The 16,517-nt window shown below is 38.1% G+C and overlaps 3 protein-coding genes across 3 annotated transcripts; 1 reads left to right on the top strand and 2 right to left on the bottom strand.

Annotated features, from left to right (window-relative positions):
• The first annotated feature begins 323 nt into the window (after positions 1-323).
• LOC108814978 (cyclin-dependent protein kinase inhibitor SIM) lies at positions 324-1,761 on the top strand. Its single transcript, XM_018587633.2, has one exon. The coding sequence runs from the start codon at positions 1,098-1,100 to the stop codon at positions 1,500-1,502; it is 405 nt and encodes a 134-aa protein (XP_018443135.1). The 5' UTR covers positions 324-1,097; the 3' UTR covers positions 1,503-1,761.
• A 2,978-nt stretch (positions 1,762-4,739) lies between these two features.
• LOC108817668 (uncharacterized) lies at positions 4,740-8,433 on the bottom strand. Its single transcript, XM_018590419.2, has 7 exons — positions 7,128-8,433; positions 6,919-7,037; positions 6,015-6,602; positions 5,634-5,931; positions 5,343-5,508; positions 5,145-5,247; positions 4,740-5,070 (listed from the first exon to the last, which is right to left on the bottom strand). Exons 1-7 carry the CDS (start codon positions 8,220-8,222, stop codon positions 4,953-4,955), a joined length of 2,487 nt encoding a protein of 828 aa, XP_018445921.1. The 5' UTR covers positions 8,223-8,433; the 3' UTR covers positions 4,740-4,952.
• A 6,223-nt stretch (positions 8,434-14,656) lies between these two features.
• LOC108817669 (uncharacterized) lies at positions 14,657-16,474 on the bottom strand. Its single transcript, XM_018590422.2, has 6 exons — positions 16,070-16,474; positions 15,785-15,975; positions 15,649-15,694; positions 15,435-15,517; positions 15,226-15,342; positions 14,657-14,921 (listed from the first exon to the last, which is right to left on the bottom strand). The coding sequence occupies exons 1-6, from the start codon at positions 16,320-16,322 to the stop codon at positions 14,850-14,852; spliced, it is 762 nt and encodes a 253-aa protein (XP_018445924.1). The 5' UTR covers positions 16,323-16,474; the 3' UTR covers positions 14,657-14,849.
• Between the last annotated feature and the right edge of the window lie 43 nt (positions 16,475-16,517).

Below are 16,517 nucleotides of genomic sequence, written 5' to 3'. Positions count from 1 at the left end.
TATATATAAAAATTGTTTATATATTAATTACTCCAACCTAAAACATAAAACATATAATATAATATAATATAATATAATATTATATATTATATATTAATATATTTATAATAAAACATATTATAGTTAAATTCAGAGAAATAAATGCAGTTTAATATACCTAAATGATAACTAAATCGGCTGTAAAAAATTGACTAGATATAACATATCTAAAATCATATATCTAATTAAAGTAATGTAATATTATTAATATAAATTATGCATAAAATTATAAATTAATTTAAAATTAAAATATATAGCAATCAGCTATTATAATATATTTATTTTATAATATTTATACCCGTGCATGAGCACGGGAAAATCACTTAGTATAAAAATAATTTTAGAACCTAAAGTTAGAGTTAAACGTTTGTTTATATATACGGTAGTGGCTACGTTTTTTTTTACTTTGCTAAACACGCCAGTGGCTATGTTGGAGAATAAATATTATATTTATTTTAAAAAGTCTGAAAGTTCATTGCAAAACTGTTTTACTAAAGCTACAAAAGAAGTTTAACTGACTATTAAGTAGAAAAAAGAACAACTTAACGATCAAACTAAACCATATATAAAGTACAAATTTATTCATTTATGAGAACCGTGTAAACGTTCATTACTAATAAGTTTTGAAAATTTTATATGGACACAAGTTTCCAAATTTGTGAAAACAAAAATTTAAATTTTCAAATTATTAGATTCTCTCTTGATCCATCTAATCCCCCGAATTTCATCCATCTAATCCCCCAAATTTCAGGACCATCTTAGGAATGTGGTATAGTTTAATCCGTAGGTGTTCAAAAAAAAAGGTTTTATCTGTCAAAAGCAGTAGAATGAAGAGTAGTGTGGTTTCTTCTTTCGTCTCTTACATTCTTATTATTTTATGATATATACATACACACACACACACAAGAAAAGCATGTATGTAAAGACAGAAGCACATATATAAGAAACCCACTAGTTCACTTCTCTAAGAAGATTTGTCCAGGCACACGCCAAAACACAAAAACAAAACCTTCAAGAACAGATCAGTTTAATATTCATATATAAACAAAAGAAAACAAATGGATGTTGGTTTAATACAAGATCTGCCCATGTTGAATTTCTCAACACCGATCAAGATCCGATCCAACAACACCAACATAGATGATGACGGCAACGGCGGCGGCTGCACCACTCCTACTTCCTCACATCACAAGATTCCTCCCTCAACCGCCACTACTCCTCCTCCTCCGCCGCAGAAACGGCGCCCACCTCCCACGCCGTCTTCTCTTGTCAGATCTTGCAAGAGGAAGCTTATGACGTCATCCAAGTTTGAGATTATTGTCAACAAAGATGAGATCGATCGCTTCTTCTCTTCTGTTTACAACCAGAAGATGACGTCATCCCCCTCAACAACCACTACCACTACGACGGCTCTCACGGTGGCCAAGAGGCGTAGAAGTTTCCGTTCTTGTTCCCGAAAATGATCAATAGTTGCCTAGTTGGAATTAACCACAATCATGTTAAAGGTTCTTTCATTTAGATAGCTTTTTCCTATTCTATTTAATTTTATGCATGTTATGATTCTCGACTTTAAACGTCGACCCACTGTATATGTACATGTGCGAACGGTAGATGGTATCTTTTTCCTAATAATTTCATTTGAATTATGAAATTTCTCAATAATGTAGTTTTGCAAGCCTTTTGTAAACAAATGAAAAAATAATTGAATATTTCAGAAAGAAATTGTACATTAATGAATATATAACATTTATTTGTTCAGTAGCCACAAATAAAGTTCCCATCCCTAGCTTATGGATGTAACATCGATATTTGAGGTTCATGCTTTTTATCAGTGAGCGTTATGAAGTTCTGTTATGATGGTAATTATTTAAGTTTAAGTAACGGCTTCAAAATAACCAGGTAGGTGATATATATATATCACGAAGAAGAGAGTGAAAATGAGTACTCTTTACAAGCAATTGTTTTTGTCGGCCACGATAGATTTAGATAAGATGTTACATTGTCGTGCATGACTATGACTAGAGATTATCTAAAACTTGAAAGGAAGTGTTAGAGAGAACTATGAAGGAGGTAGAAGCTTAGGATCCCAAACTTTCTAATAATTCAAAGAATATTATATAATTGCGTTTTAGGTGTTGATTTTTTTTTGCAACTTTTAGGTGTTGATTTGGTAGGATGAAATATACAGTTGTTGCGTGCCTTACGTGTGCTTGTGAAAGACGCCAAGAGAAAAGATAATGATCCCTTGATCCAACTATTTTAAATTATAATGATGCCTTGATCCAACTATTTTAAATTATTGTTTTAATTAAGACTAGATTGGTGCTTAAATTGCAAGCTATTTAAGTAATATTGTAATCGAGTAAAGTTAGATCGGAAATTCATGTTGATCTTCTTACCTTTTTTGGGGCCAGACACGTAGAGCGATAAATGCGGCTTTGGGATCTGTAAATTATTTCATTTAAATGTTTATTGTGATGACACTTGTCTAAATTAATCTACATTCATCAGAGCTGCCCATCAGTCACGTACTCGGAAAATAGGATATCTGTAACAGTGATTAGAGAATATTTCGAATAATTTATGAAAATCAAATAATACTTCAGTAGTCGTATATGATTAGAGAATACTTCCCCTCTAAATATGGATATAATGACATCTTTATCGTTCATTGATATCCAATCAAATACTTTGTATATAGACTTATCGCACACAGTTATTATAATAGAGAAATTACTGTCACTCCAACTATTAAGGTAAAATGATGAGGTAGCGCAATGGAATAGCAATTATACTATTTTGTCCTCACAGCAGATAGTCTTGAAAGAAAGAAACACTCGATCAAAATAAGTGGCAGTGGATTACTGATTTAATTTAGTGAGGATTTGTCTTATTATTTCAAATCAGAGATTAAATTGCATAAAGTTTAAAATTATCCCAGCTCATAAATAGTGTATAATTTGATTTTAAATACTTTATTTTGACATAATTAGCATTCTATGATTGTTTTTTTCTAAATTTTGAAATTCATATCTTCTTATAGATATATACAAGAATAATACATATTTATGCTCAATTGACTTGTTTGGGGTGAGTTATTATACTATTAATATTAAAATAATATATATAAAAATATGCTCAAGTTAACAAGTTTTTTTATGTATAGCTCTATTAAAAGCAGTTTACCAACTCGATACATTGTGTTATAAAAATGTGGGTTATATGAAGACTGTAAAAGTTTTTTTTGATAAAGTAATTGTAAAAGTTTCTTTACTCTTCTGTTGACAAAGCTTCTTCTTCAAATATATTATGAGAAAAGCAGATGTAGCAGCTGATAGCTTCCGCAAAACAAGCAAGAATTAATTCAAAACAATTTGTAATTACATGGTAACTGCTTGTAAAATGTTGTACTGTGCACTGTTGCTTACATATATAAAAGTGTGATTGTCAAGAAAAGTCATAAGCCATTGAGTTTTAGCTGTTAAACTATTGTTACGTCTTTTGACATTTTTTTTTAGTTAAGAAACAAAACTAAAGATGTTTTATTTTACATTTCTGCTTTTCTTTTTTTTTTTTGTCACTGATATTTCTGCTTATCTAACTTCACATTACTTAGATTACCAGTTCGTTAAAATATCTGTAACAATAAAATAGGGGTGCATATAAATATTTTGTGTAACTATGTATTGTGTGAAAATTCATAAAATGTTGCAGTCATCTTAATTTGTCGCTCATGAATGATATCATTGTGTATTTGTATGCATATATTCACTAAGGTATATATATTTTTAACCATACACATTATTCTGAACTACATGAAATAAACGTAACATATGAGTTTGTGATTTTACCAAAAAAAAATGTGAGTTTGTGATATTTGTTTGACAAAAAAAAGAGTTTGTGATATTTGAGGGTCGAATGTCGTCGACTCGTAAACATTGAATGTTTTACTAACTGACATTACTGACATATTATGGATAAAATTGATCTCTAACAATGGGGTAACCTCGATTGGCGACGAGTATGATTAAAAAAGAAGCTAAATAGCGTATGATGTAGTTTACATTGTGGCTTCACTTTTTATAATGGAGATCTTGTAAATGCGATGTAGATAAAGGTGGATAAGCACGATGATGAAATGCATATACAGTACTATTAATTTCTACGATCGCTGTTGATTGGCTTTGATCCGGTTTAATTTATTAGATCGTGCGTGAAAGCACCTACATTAAACTGTAATATTTTTATACACGCCGTAAGAAACAACATGATGATTGTTCCAGCACATGAAATCAGTATTAATTCAATATAAATTAATAGTATATCCATACAACATGTTAATAAAATAAAAAGGTTGGCTAAACGGCTAGTGGGATACAATAATTAGCCGGGTTTGTTTGCTGTAGTATACTGCAAATTTTCAGCATATTATATACAAAAAATAAAGCTCACCAACATAAAAATGGCATTGAAATAGAAACTGTCGCCAAAGAGGATCCATGTCTAATTTAAATTGGGTAAGCTCATTTTCACCACTTGTCTTTACTATTTAAAATATTAACTGCTTTTGACGTCAAACCGGTTAAATCGAAGAACCAGATGTTAGGCTGCTTTTTTTTCTTTGTTCAGCCCAAGACCCCCCCCCCCCCCCCGCTACTTTGGGCTGTTACATGAGGCCCATTCAAATTGCGGCCCAGTCAAGTACAAATCAGTCTTTCCATTTCTGACTTTTGGGTAATTTAGTTTTGTTTAATTTAGAACTGTACACATCAAATATGGATTTGAGAAAGGAACTACAACTACATACATATAAATATAATCATTAACCTCAAAATTGAACATGTTTCTCACTCGGACTTTCCTTTATGCTGCTTCATGTCTTCTATGTACCTTCTTCTCACCTTGCAAACTCTCTATAAAATGGAGTAGGCTCTGATTACCTCCATGATTGGTGCTCTACAAAGAGGGCATTTCCCTCCATTTCTTACGAGCTCGTTCGCACATTGTGAGCAAGTACACATGTGCCCACATCTACAACATTCATAGCATTTCTCATTTCTGAGGGAAAACAAGCAAAAAAAAAATTCGAGCAAACAGTTAGTTACCTGTACAAGAGAGCATCAATGTGGTTGTCACAGCAGACGCAACAAGTCCCTTTCCTTACATGGATCCATCTTGATCCATCTTCTGATGTTTCCGCGCTCATACCTGTTTGCATCATTCATTTCCTTAAAAATAATATGTACAAAAGATTACTAAATGGAGAAACAAACTGAAGTTCGTTGGATAGACTAGCCACTGACCTTGGTCACCAGCAGATCGGTTTAAGGCTGCGGAGACTTCTTGTCTAACTGAACGCTGCAGCTCTAACTGCATATCCATGCAGGCTTCGAGCATCCTCTGCATCTGGCTCATTCCTTGCTGCAGTCTTGCTACGTCTCCTCTTAAGTCGTTCATTACCTCCCATTCCTAATGCAATAAAGAAGATCAGTATATCTGAGATTACACCTTTTAACCAAACTTATGATATTCAACCGAGACCATTTATAAATCAGTTACAGGCTCAAGGCTAAAACCCTAGATGAAAAGCTCACCATTTCAGACCGATGCATAGAGTGGCGAGACCAGCTAGAGTGGTGCCATATTGGCTGGGGTGGTGGCACGGGTGGGGTGGGAAGCATTTGTGGACCATTGATGTCATTAAGCTGAGTATCGTTCTGTACAAATACTTGGTGGTCTCTGTCACGCTCTGGAGAATCTGGGATTGCTGTTTGCAGGTTATCGTGAAGATCCCAGTCATCATGAGTGTGACCTCTCCTTTCAGCATATGATTGTATCAGTTGATCCAAACTTTCACGGAATCCACTGTCTAGTAGATTAGAAACACTTCTCCTACAAACATGAAAGACAGTAGAAATCATTAAACTAAGAGTACACAAAGAAAGAGTTAAAAAAATAAAACATCTTTTTAGTACCTGCCTAGGAGCTCCCTGAGTTCCATGCTGTAAATATTGTCATCCTCAGGTGGATGGAACCTACTTAATCTTCTCAATGGCACTACACGGCGAGTCCTTGGGGCTTCTGACCGTGTCTCAGTCCAGTTCCCATTTGATTGTCTAGGGGGGTCCTCATGCCAAACACCATGTCCTTCTTCTTGTGTGTGATCTTCATCATCTGTAATTCCAGAGGCTTCTCGGTGTAGGTCCCTGACGGAGGTTTCATCATTGTTTATATCTGCATTACCATTTCCCCAACCGTTAGATTGTGTCAACGTTGTTTGCTGCAAATCTAGCCTCTCGTCTGCTGTGGCATCATCCTGCCAAACCCTTATTTGATCGGTACCCCCTTCCCAATCTCTAACTTCATTTGCTAGGTTGCTTTCCGACCTACCCGAGTCGTCATGCAAGAGGGGACTGTTATTCCCTTGTCTAGATGAAGTTGTTGAACTATCATCGGTTATATGCTGAGCGGTGACAGCAATTGTTAAAGCACTTGTACTATTGTTATCAGTGTCGCTACTATTTTCACGGACAATACTATCCCTCCCGTTATGGAACCCTTCCCTGTGACATAATCAAAGCGAAGTTTGAAAAGCAAGAAAAATGCCAAAAGGTACTTGTGTAATAATATAAGATGGAAGACATCAAAAGATCAGAAAGAAAAAATGACTAAATTATTTATGACTTTATCTTCAATAAGATGCAGATATATCAAAACTCACATTTGTATAGTCCTTTACGAGTTTCTAGTACAATTATGTTACTGTGATGAAATTAAACTTATTCTATTCGAGTTAAAAGTCTTACCGCTGGAAAGAAAGTAGATGAATATGTATGAGAAAATTAACCATTTGTAAATGAATTAAAAAGGAATTTTTACCTCAAACCGGAAACAGTCTGTCTTTCTCTTAGCTGAAGAAGTTCCCTAGAAGCCGTTGATGGAGTTCTCTCTCGATCTGCAGGTCTCTCGTTCCTTAAGAATCTTCCTCTAAGAAGCGACTGCATAAAAGCGAAATCAATCCACAATTGGCTAAGATGCTAAGAAACTGATACAAATAAAACGAATCTAATAGTTTTAAAAAAACAAACCTGAATCCGGTTGCGGTGAGCAAAATCAGACACTGCACGATGCTCCAACAAGCCCTGAAGTTCCCGCTGCCTCTCTCTTTCAGCTCTGCTGAGCAAATCAAGTAACGCCTGCCTTCCTCTTAGTCTCCGCAAGTCTCGACGAACATGCTGAGGTTGTTGCCCTTCTTCACGGTTAGCACCTGACACTACACGGACCGTCTCATCAGCTTCTAGGGCAGCAAGAGACCCCTGAGCTCCTCCTCCTCCTCCTCCTCCTCTTTGTTGACTCGTCACTTGCATCACCTCCCTTATAACCCTGACTCTCTCCCGCTCAGTATCGCCCAGCCACTCCCCTCTACGATTGTTATTATTCTCCCTCTGCCTCACATTAGAGGAATGATCATTAATCCCACTCTCCATCCATCCACGGACAATATGCCTCACCCTCTCCCTCTCGCCATCTCCAAGATCAGGAGACTGTTCCCTACTCGAATTATTATTATTATTATTGTTATTATCCCCACGCTCGTGCCGATCACGTGACCAAGATCCATACTCGTTCTCACTCTCACTCTCATTGTTCTCGGAAGCAATAGAGCTAGACAGATTAGTATTATTATTAGACTCAACACTCCTCTGATGCCTCAACCTCTCACGTGACCTCACGTGCTCGTCCTCCAGCTCCCTCCACATTCGCAAGATCCCAGACGCTTGCGTCCTCGGCCTCTCCGTAGCACCACCTTGACGCCTCGTAGTAGACTGAGACTCCCTGAGAAAAGACGAATCGAGCATTGATACCGTCTGCAATCCGGCGAGCGCGATCAGCTCGGACTCGCGGTTCCTCCTCTCGATGGTGGTGATCATCTCCTGAGCCTGCCTCGCGGCCCAGCGGCTGAGAATCTGAGATTGGCGCCTTCTGGATGATTCGCCTTCGAGCTGAGACCTCTGTCTCCTCCTCACGAGCTGATCATCACCGTCGTGGTCGTCCTCGTCTTCACCGAATGAGATGCAGTCGTCCAAGTGACCGCGCATGAACTCCTCGAAACCTCGCTCGAACTCGGCGCGAGCATCGTCTCTAGAATCGGATTTTTGTTGCAGAGGTTGGACGCTTGTCATCTTCACGATTCAATTGAAACCTCCCAAAAACCTATAAAATAATATAATAAATTAACTCCATCACGCTCAAACCTAAAATTCCCAATTCCCCCTTCTCCCAAAATGTCATCAAATTGAACAATTAAAATCGTGTTCTTCGTCGATGGCTAAACATTTATAAGAAGACGAAGATGAAGGAGGAGGAGAGAAAGAGAGTTTTGGAAGAGGGAGGAAGAGAAACGAATTGTTTTAACTTTTTAAGAACGAAGCTGGCGATTAAGCAAATATAATCACTCCTTAATTGTCTTTTTCTCTCGTAGTTATTTTAAAATAAGAAAATATTTAATGAATTATCTATTTTTGATTTTTTCTGTCTACTTTTTCGCTTTGGTTTAATTAAAAAAAGGAAAAGGCAGGCGAGTCTCAAGGAAGCGAGGACTGTCTGCGATTGTTGCACGTGTACCGCTTATTTCATCCCACGTCATGTATTTAAATAATATGAAAGATACAAGGAAGACCATATCCAAATCCCTATTTGACATGTAATTCTTTTAGCATTTGGTTTATCATATGAAAAATTATATTAATCGTCCTTACATATATATATATGTATACATGCGTTGAAATGTTAAGCGAAAGATGTTTTAGGAAACACATCATTGTAGAATCTTAAACACGTTTTCAAGAGGTTTTGAAAAATGTTTCACATTACTTATTAATGAAACATCTTATTATTATAAAACCTCTAGACTTGATCCCATGACAAAAAAGGTAAAAAACATGGAATCAAAGCAATCGAACCTGAAATCGTTCTGCTCTGGAGCAAATAGGACAACAAAAAACGATAAGATTCTTGACAACTCGGATGAAAGGTTGAACTGAGACAAACTACAGTGGAGAAACCTAAAGAACTAGAACACAAGGCACAATGCAAGCAGGAAGCGGTTGGAATGTCCGCCAGAACAAATTGCTTTCCTTTAGAGTCGCAGAATCAAACACGCTCAAGGATCACCCTCATTATACTATGAAGTTTTCTTTCTTTCTGCTAACATGGATCGATCTTCGTGAGGGTTTTGTACCAACCAATATTCTCATATATATATTCTCACATGGTGGCATTATTTTCAGTCTTCTCGATCATTATTTGATATTTTGGCCACCTAGTTAAATAATATTTCACAGTACTATAAAATAAAACAATAGGAAAATGTCTATGATAAAGCTTACAAATGCATTGGGACGAAAGACAAGGTTGCATGGATTTTGGGTCTATGTTAGGTCTCATCAGTCACATACGTCTTTCACTCACTTCAAGTTCTACAACGTGCGTTTTCTTTTTCTAACATCCACTCGTCTTTTTCCTCTTATGGTTATCATGATGATGTTTACGTTATTATTGTGTTTATAGGAGATAATCTAATGTCCTAGAGATCTGTCTTGACGTTTTGTATCGTCTACAAAATGGGGTGACTATATATATTGTTGATTGAACCAACTTAAGACAAATCTTCAAAAACTTTTATATATTTCTAAACTATCCCTACACTAAACAATGCAATTATATCAAGGATGAAAGCTATGCCTCTGTGGTTGGAACAATCTCTAAAGTCTTGAAATAAATACGGCATATATTATTGCTTAGGGTTTTAGCAAAATCTCTGAAAACTAGAAAACTTATTTTATATATGATTCAGCTCATCTAACTACACTATTTTTCTTTTGTTTTATTATTTATCGAAACTACAACCTTCTATTTGAGAGGGAACAAACGCAAACTTTGGTTGTTGACATTTTACGACATCTAACATGTATCCTAACTTAGACACGCTAAAATTGATATTTGTAGATCTAGTGGACATTTGCATAGATCTTTTTACCTATTTGTTTGAAAGATTTGATGCAATGTGTCTAGAAGATTTATCAACTAAACCATGGTGACGATAGGTCTGTTCTATGGGCGGAGCTCAATAATCTCGCGAATTCACATAGTTTGGGTTCGAAGCCGTGGCTGGTTATCGGCGATTTTAACCAAATTCGTGACCCGGCAGAGCACTCCAAGCTGCTAACTCTGAACATGGATAAGAAGATCAGGGAGTTTAATAAGTGTTTGTCTGATGCTTGCCTGGATGATCTAAATTACCGAGGTCCTACATTCACCTGGTGGAACAAGCGTAAACTCTCCCCGTTGGCAAAGAAGCTTGATAGAGCTTTGGTAAATGATGAGTGGTACTACTTATTTCCTTCGTCGGTGGCTTTCTTTGGGAGTCCGGATTTTTCTGATCATGCGGTCATTACTATTGCTCTTGAGCCAGATATGGTAAGACTTAAGAAGCCTTTCCGGTTCTTTAACTTCCTCATCAACAACCAGGACTTCCTTGCCACAATCTGTATCAGCTGGTTCTCATTCAACATCAACGGTTCGGCAATGTATAGAGTCTCAAAGAAACTCAAGCTTCTGAAGAATGTCATTAGGGAATTGAGTAGACAGAATTACTCTGGAATAGAGAAGAAAACCGCTGAGGCTCATGAGAAGATGATTCAGGCGCAATCTGCTATGTTAGCTACACCTTCGGCTGATAATGCATCCTTTGAGCTTCAGACCATTAGTGACTGGGAGGAGCTTTCAGTTGCAGAAGCCTCTTTCTTTTTTCAGAAATCTCGTATAAATTGGGTTTCTTTTGGTGATGGGAACTCTAGATTGTTTCACAGGTATGCGGCTTCCAGGCAGGCTCAAAATCACATCCATTACCTCACGTCTGCCTCAGGTGAAAGAATAGAGTCTCAGATTGGTATTCAGGATCTTTGTGTGAACTATTTCGCTGATCTGCTTGGGAGCCCGGTCTCTCCTTCGATGTTCATTCAAGAGGACCTTGACATTCTATTCGACTTCAAATGCTCTGAAGATCAGGTTGCTGGGTTCGAGAAAAGCTTCACAGCAGAGGAGATAAAACATGCTTTCTTCACCTTGCCTAAGAACAAAACCGGAGGGCCAGATGGATATTCAGCTGAATTTTTTACTGCCTCTTGGTCTGTAATTGGCCCCGAGGTCACCGAAGCCATCTTGGAATTCTTCAGGTCTGGCTGTTTGCTTAAGCAGTGGAATTCTGCTACTCTAGTCCTCATCCCGAAGGTCCCGAACGCCTCCCTCACTACAGATTTCAGACCTATCTCTTGTTTGAATACGATGTACAAGGTTATCTCCAAGTTGCTGGCTTCCAGGCTCAAGGAGATTCTCCCTCTTATGATCGCTAAATCTCAGTCCGCTTTTCTTCCTGGTCGTCTACTTGCAGAAAATGTTCTTCTGGCGACTGAGCTTGTCAAAGGTTACAATACTCAGGCGCTGTCTCCTCGTGGAATGCTTAAAGTTGACCTGCGGAAAGCTTTTGATTGTGTCAGATGGGACTTTATTCTAGCCTCCCTTAGAGCTATAGCTATTCCAGAGTCCTATATCAGATTGATTTCGGAGTGCTTATGTACTGCTTCCTTCTCAGTCTCGGTGAACGGAGTCTCAGGGGGTTTCTTTAAGAGTACTAAAGGAATTAGGCAGGGAGACCCGATGTCCCCGTACCTCTTTGTGCTTGCAATGGAGTGTCTCTCCCGCCTTTTGCTATCGCGCTACGAGGCCGGAATTATAGGCTACCACCCCGGTACTGACCAGCTCAAGATTTCTCACCTTATGTTCGCAGACGACGTAATGGTCTTCTTCGACGGAACAACAAACAGCTTGCATGGTATTGCGGAGTGCTTAGATGACTTCGCGTCTTGGTCAGGACTACTAATGAACATGACAAAAACCGAGCTCTTCACCTCTGGTATTCACCAAAGCGAATCCACGGCTATGGCTAACTATGGATTCCCTTCTGGTAAACTCCCGATAAGGTATCTCGGTTTGCCTCTGATGAGCCGCAAGCTAAGGATCTCAGAGTACTCTCCTTTGATGGCAAAGATCACCAAAAGCTTCCAGTCTTGGTCTGTCAAGCTCCTCTCCTTCGCCGGAAGACTACAACTACTCAAGACGGTCATATTCGGAACAGTCAACTTCTGGTTATCAACTTTTATTCTCCCCAAGGGATGCATCAAAGAAATTGAGTCTCTATGTTCTAGATTCCTATGGGCGGGTAATATTGACACAAGAGGCATAGCAAAGGTGGCGTGGTCAACGGTTTGCTTACCGAAAGAAGAGGGAGGCTTGGGTCTTCGCAATCTCACGACCTGGAATCAAGTCCTTTGCCTAAAATTTATATGGTTACTGCTCTCCAAATCACCCTCGTTATGGGTTGATTGGCATTGCCATACTCATTTGGCTACAGACTCTTTTTGGAGAATCGAGGCTTCAGTCAATGACTCCTGGGTGTGGACCAAACTGCTGGATCTCCGCCCATTGGCGCTTCAATTCTGTAAAATGTCTGTTGGAAATGGCTTGACCACTAGTTTCTGGTACGATGTGTGGACTCCACTGGGTCAGCTATCCTCCTATATTGGCTCCTCTGGAACTACAGCTTCGCGAATCAGTAGTAGCGCTAAGGTTGCCGATGTCATAAGGGATTCTTCATGGACTCTCCCCCATCCAAGATCGCAGCAGGAACTGGACTTACATGTCTACCTAACAACTATCTCTCTTCCTTTACCCTCAGATGTTACTGATTTATTTGAATGGGTTGCTGGTGATTCTCCTTTGTGTAGTTTCAGGTCATCAACGACATGGGAGGTGCTTAGGCCCCGCCAAGAGAAACAAGATTGGGCGGACGTGGTGTGGTTCAAAGGGGAGGTCCCCAAGCATGCCTTCACAATGTGGGTCACCAATTATGACAGGCTTCCTACTAGATCAAGACTAGCGGGCTGGGGTCTGTTAATCTCGCCAAAATGCGCTTTCTGTACAACCCACGACGAGACTCGAGATCACCTCATGCTCACCTGCTCTTATAGCCAAGAAGTTTGGACAGAGGTGTGGCGGAAATGCAGATCACCCTCATCCCCGCTTACCAATTGGTCTGAACTATTGTCTTGGATCCGATCATCACGGTCAAAGAAGCTTACCTTGCTCCGGAAACTAGCTACTCAGGCCACCTTATTTCATCTCTGGAAACAGAGAAACAACTTGATGCACAACCAGTTGGCAGTCCCTCCCAGCTCTGTCTTCTATAACATCGATAAAGAAATGAGAGTCATCATCTCTGCCAGGAGGACCAGCAGGCGATTTAAATCTCTCATGTCTATGTGGTTCAGTTAATTGTTCTACTTTGTTGGTTGTAATCTTTTAGTTCCATCTTGTTTTTTATCTCTTTTTTGCCAAGATGGTTCTTCACCAAGACCTTCCTTGTAATGTCTTCTCTTTCATTTATGATATTTACCTTTTAGCAAAAAAAAACTAAACCAATACTAAGAGGTAAATAAATACATATTCTTGTAGCAAGATTTATCAACTAAACCAATATTAAGATGTAACTAAATACAATAGAAGAACATTCCGAAGCAAACATATGTAATAGTTGGAACTTTTATACCAAAGTAATGGAAAGTAAGCAATTTGCAAAGTAAACAAGAGAGAAATTCCAAAAAAAAAAATACATATATCAAACATAATCTTTATTGTTTCCCCGTTATGTGAATGTATTATTTTGTTTTGTAACAATGTGATTAGCATTATTTGCTTGATTTTGTCTTGAAAAGAGAGAAGAGACGTTTGATTTGGCACTAGCTAGGATATATGGCTGTCGTTGTAGGAGGATAGATGAGAGAAGATTTCTCTCTCGATTGCTTACAACATTTGCTTGCTTTTCACTCAATACTTCATGTATAGTATATAATATTTCATTTGATTTAACAAGGAAAGTTGCATCGAATCGCATAAGTTGGATATTGTGCAACTTTGCATCTAATTCTCTACTGAGATGCAAGTGTTTTGATTTAACGTTTTTATATCTGCTTGCTATTTGTTCTCCTTTTTTAAAAAAAATGTTTTCTATTTCAGAAATAGATTCATACAATGTACTAACCTTCGTAAAATTCATCACAATTCACAACTAATATATATTATTTATTTAAAAAAACAAATCATATATACAGTATAATGTTATATTCACGTTTGCTTTAATTCTAGATTAATTTCTTTTGGTGAAAATCATTGGTAACGAATTTCCTTATTAGATAAACATTTGTCATGTAACTTTTGATTAGGTAAAAAAATTAGTAGCTGCATCTGAAGTTAATGACGTTACCTTGACTTATAAACATAAGTAGAAATTACACATTCACAAATGACATAGGACAGACGACATATACTGAAAAATATTCTGAAAAAAAATCAATCAAAACAAAATCTGTTTAGAATCTGAACTGGCCCATCCAGTAAACCGGCCTTACCAACATTCGAACAAACAGGTTTTTGGTACAAAATCCAGACCCGGGTAAGAAACTCCTGGTTGGATTAACATGAAACATCGACACCCACAGTGGAACAAACAAAACAAACAAGCATGCATTTCTCCTGAGAAGGTTTAAAGAGTTATTCCAGAGAATACAAATTCACTAGTCGTTATATAACCCAAAGAAAACATTTTAAAATGATCCAGAATTTGCTAAAACTCTAGTCTCCAGGATGCATAGGTTCTCTGAACCAGGTAAGGTAGATTTTTTTTGGCTTTACTATCAGATCTCGCCGGTCCCAAGAGGTTGCCTTGAAGTGTCTCCAGAAGCCCATGCTTGATAGTCTTTAGAGAGCTGAAAAAACGAGTAAATGAGCATGTCAAGACTTTAGAGAGCTGAAAAAACGAGTAAATGAGCATGTCAAGATTAATGCTGGGATGATGTTTCAGGAAATGGGATGTGCATATGTACATAACTACAAGAATCATTTTTTCTTGTTGCATTTTCTTCAGTGAGTTCAGATTAAGGTATTATGATGATCATGCAGTTTAAAAAACATATTGGCCATAGAGAAACTTAGGATAGCTAAAGGGACCAACGTTGATGCAGAATAAGCGAATCAAAAGGTAACAATATAAAAATACGTATCCCTGCATACCTGAGACAAGAATCGTGGTAGCATGAGTCTAAGAATCTGGTCAAGAACTTGTGTCCCCGTCGCTTCAATTGCTCCGACTGGGAAGACTCTAAATGCAAAAGGAATCTCGATATTGACCTTACCATTGCCAAAACAAGTCAGAAACACCACACAACGGTACACTGATTAACAAAGTTAAAAATAAAAGCTGAATCTCACTTAACCTATACCTCAATGACTGCATCGGAAGTAATCTGTTGCTCTGACGACCCCTCCTGAGTGCTATCACACGATACCCGGTTCACCATAGAAGCTGCATAACTAGAAAATAACAAACGTTAAGCTCCATACAACGAATCACCAATTCAGTAAATAAATTAGAATTGATCATCAATTCCATACAAAAAAGTAATGCTTTGGAATCATACAGAGGGATATGCTTACCATCAAATTTATCATTTTGAGCAACCACAACAGGAGATCCCTCAAGCTAATTATATCACAAAGACAATGACAAAATAAACATCACAATCTTAACAAATATATAATATAAAGTCATTTCTTTTTATTTGATTCCAACCTTGCAGGATAAGAGCTTGATGCAGCAGCCATTAGTCTGTTCTTCGACCCTGACAAGGAGAACGGGGCAGACTTCGAAGTTGAAGAACTTGAAGGTGTAAACATAGCATCTGAAAGTGTTATCATCAACTCTCTCAATCCTCTCCGCGTCTAGCACTGAGTACTGACTTGCAGGTAAGCTCATATACTCAACTGCAAACCGAAAAAACAAAGAAAATCGAAATCCGAAAATCAATCAATCAAATCCGAATCCAGATTCGGAGTTTCAGATCAAGCGAGTGTTTACTTAGAGGTCGTTGGAGCTGGCGAACGGAGACGGACTGTTTCTGACGAGCGACGAATCGAGCTTTCGGGGAAGAGCTCGAGGAGGAGACGCGAATCGGTGGAGTAGAAGAGGTGAGAGAAGGTTTTGGTGGTTCGTCGAATGATGAAGATGATGAGCAGTTGATGGTGAAGGAGAGAGACGGATTCCTCGTCTTCTTCTTCGCGGAGAAGGACAAGGAGGTTAGTTTAAGAGTAGCAGCTGAGCTCAACGCCATAGCTGAAACGACAGCGTTTTGTGTGATGAGGGGATGTTTAAGGAGTAACGGCTCGTCAGATTAAACACAGAAGCGAAGGAGAGAGGGAGAGAGAAAGATGATAAGATTATGGGCCGACGGAGCTCGGGAGGTGGCACCACCATCACCACCAGCTTTCCATGGCGTATATTAGTCTGCTGAAGTTGGCTCGTTAAA

The sequence above is a fragment of the Raphanus sativus genome, chromosome 7 (genome assembly GCF_000801105.2).
Source record: "Raphanus sativus cultivar WK10039 chromosome 7, ASM80110v3, whole genome shotgun sequence".
NCBI classification, from domain to species: Eukaryota; Viridiplantae; Streptophyta; class Magnoliopsida; order Brassicales; family Brassicaceae; genus Raphanus; species Raphanus sativus.
The sequence above is the reverse complement of the archived record's forward strand: the minus strand, read 5'-3'. Positions and strand labels throughout refer to the sequence as shown.

Excerpts from the sequence above, each read along its gene's own strand:
- LOC108814978 (XM_018587633.2), top strand. The coding sequence starts at position 1,098 with ATGGATGTTGGTTTAATACAAGATCTGCCCATGTTGAATTTCTCAACA.
- LOC108817668 (XM_018590419.2), bottom strand. The coding sequence starts at position 8,222 with ATGACAAGCGTCCAACCTCTGCAACAAAAATCCGATTCTAGAGACGAT. Across the intron at positions 6,603-6,918 it reads CAGACTGTTTCCGGTTTGAG|GGAAGGGTTCCATAACGGGA; the intron begins GTAAAAATTCCT and ends ATTATGTCACAG. Across the intron at positions 5,248-5,342 it reads CCGATCTGCTGGTGACCAAG|GTATGAGCGCGGAAACATCA; the intron begins GTCAGTGGCTAG and ends TGATGCAAACAG.
- LOC108817669 (XM_018590422.2), bottom strand. The coding sequence starts at position 16,322 with ATGGCGTTGAGCTCAGCTGCTACTCTTAAACTAACCTCCTTGTCCTTC. Across the intron at positions 15,695-15,784 it reads TCAAGCTCTTATCCTGCAAG|CTTGAGGGATCTCCTGTTGT; the intron begins GTTGGAATCAAA and ends TGATATAATTAG. Across the intron at positions 15,343-15,434 it reads CTTCCGATGCAGTCATTGAG|GTCAATATCGAGATTCCTTT; the intron begins GTATAGGTTAAG and ends GGCAATGGTAAG.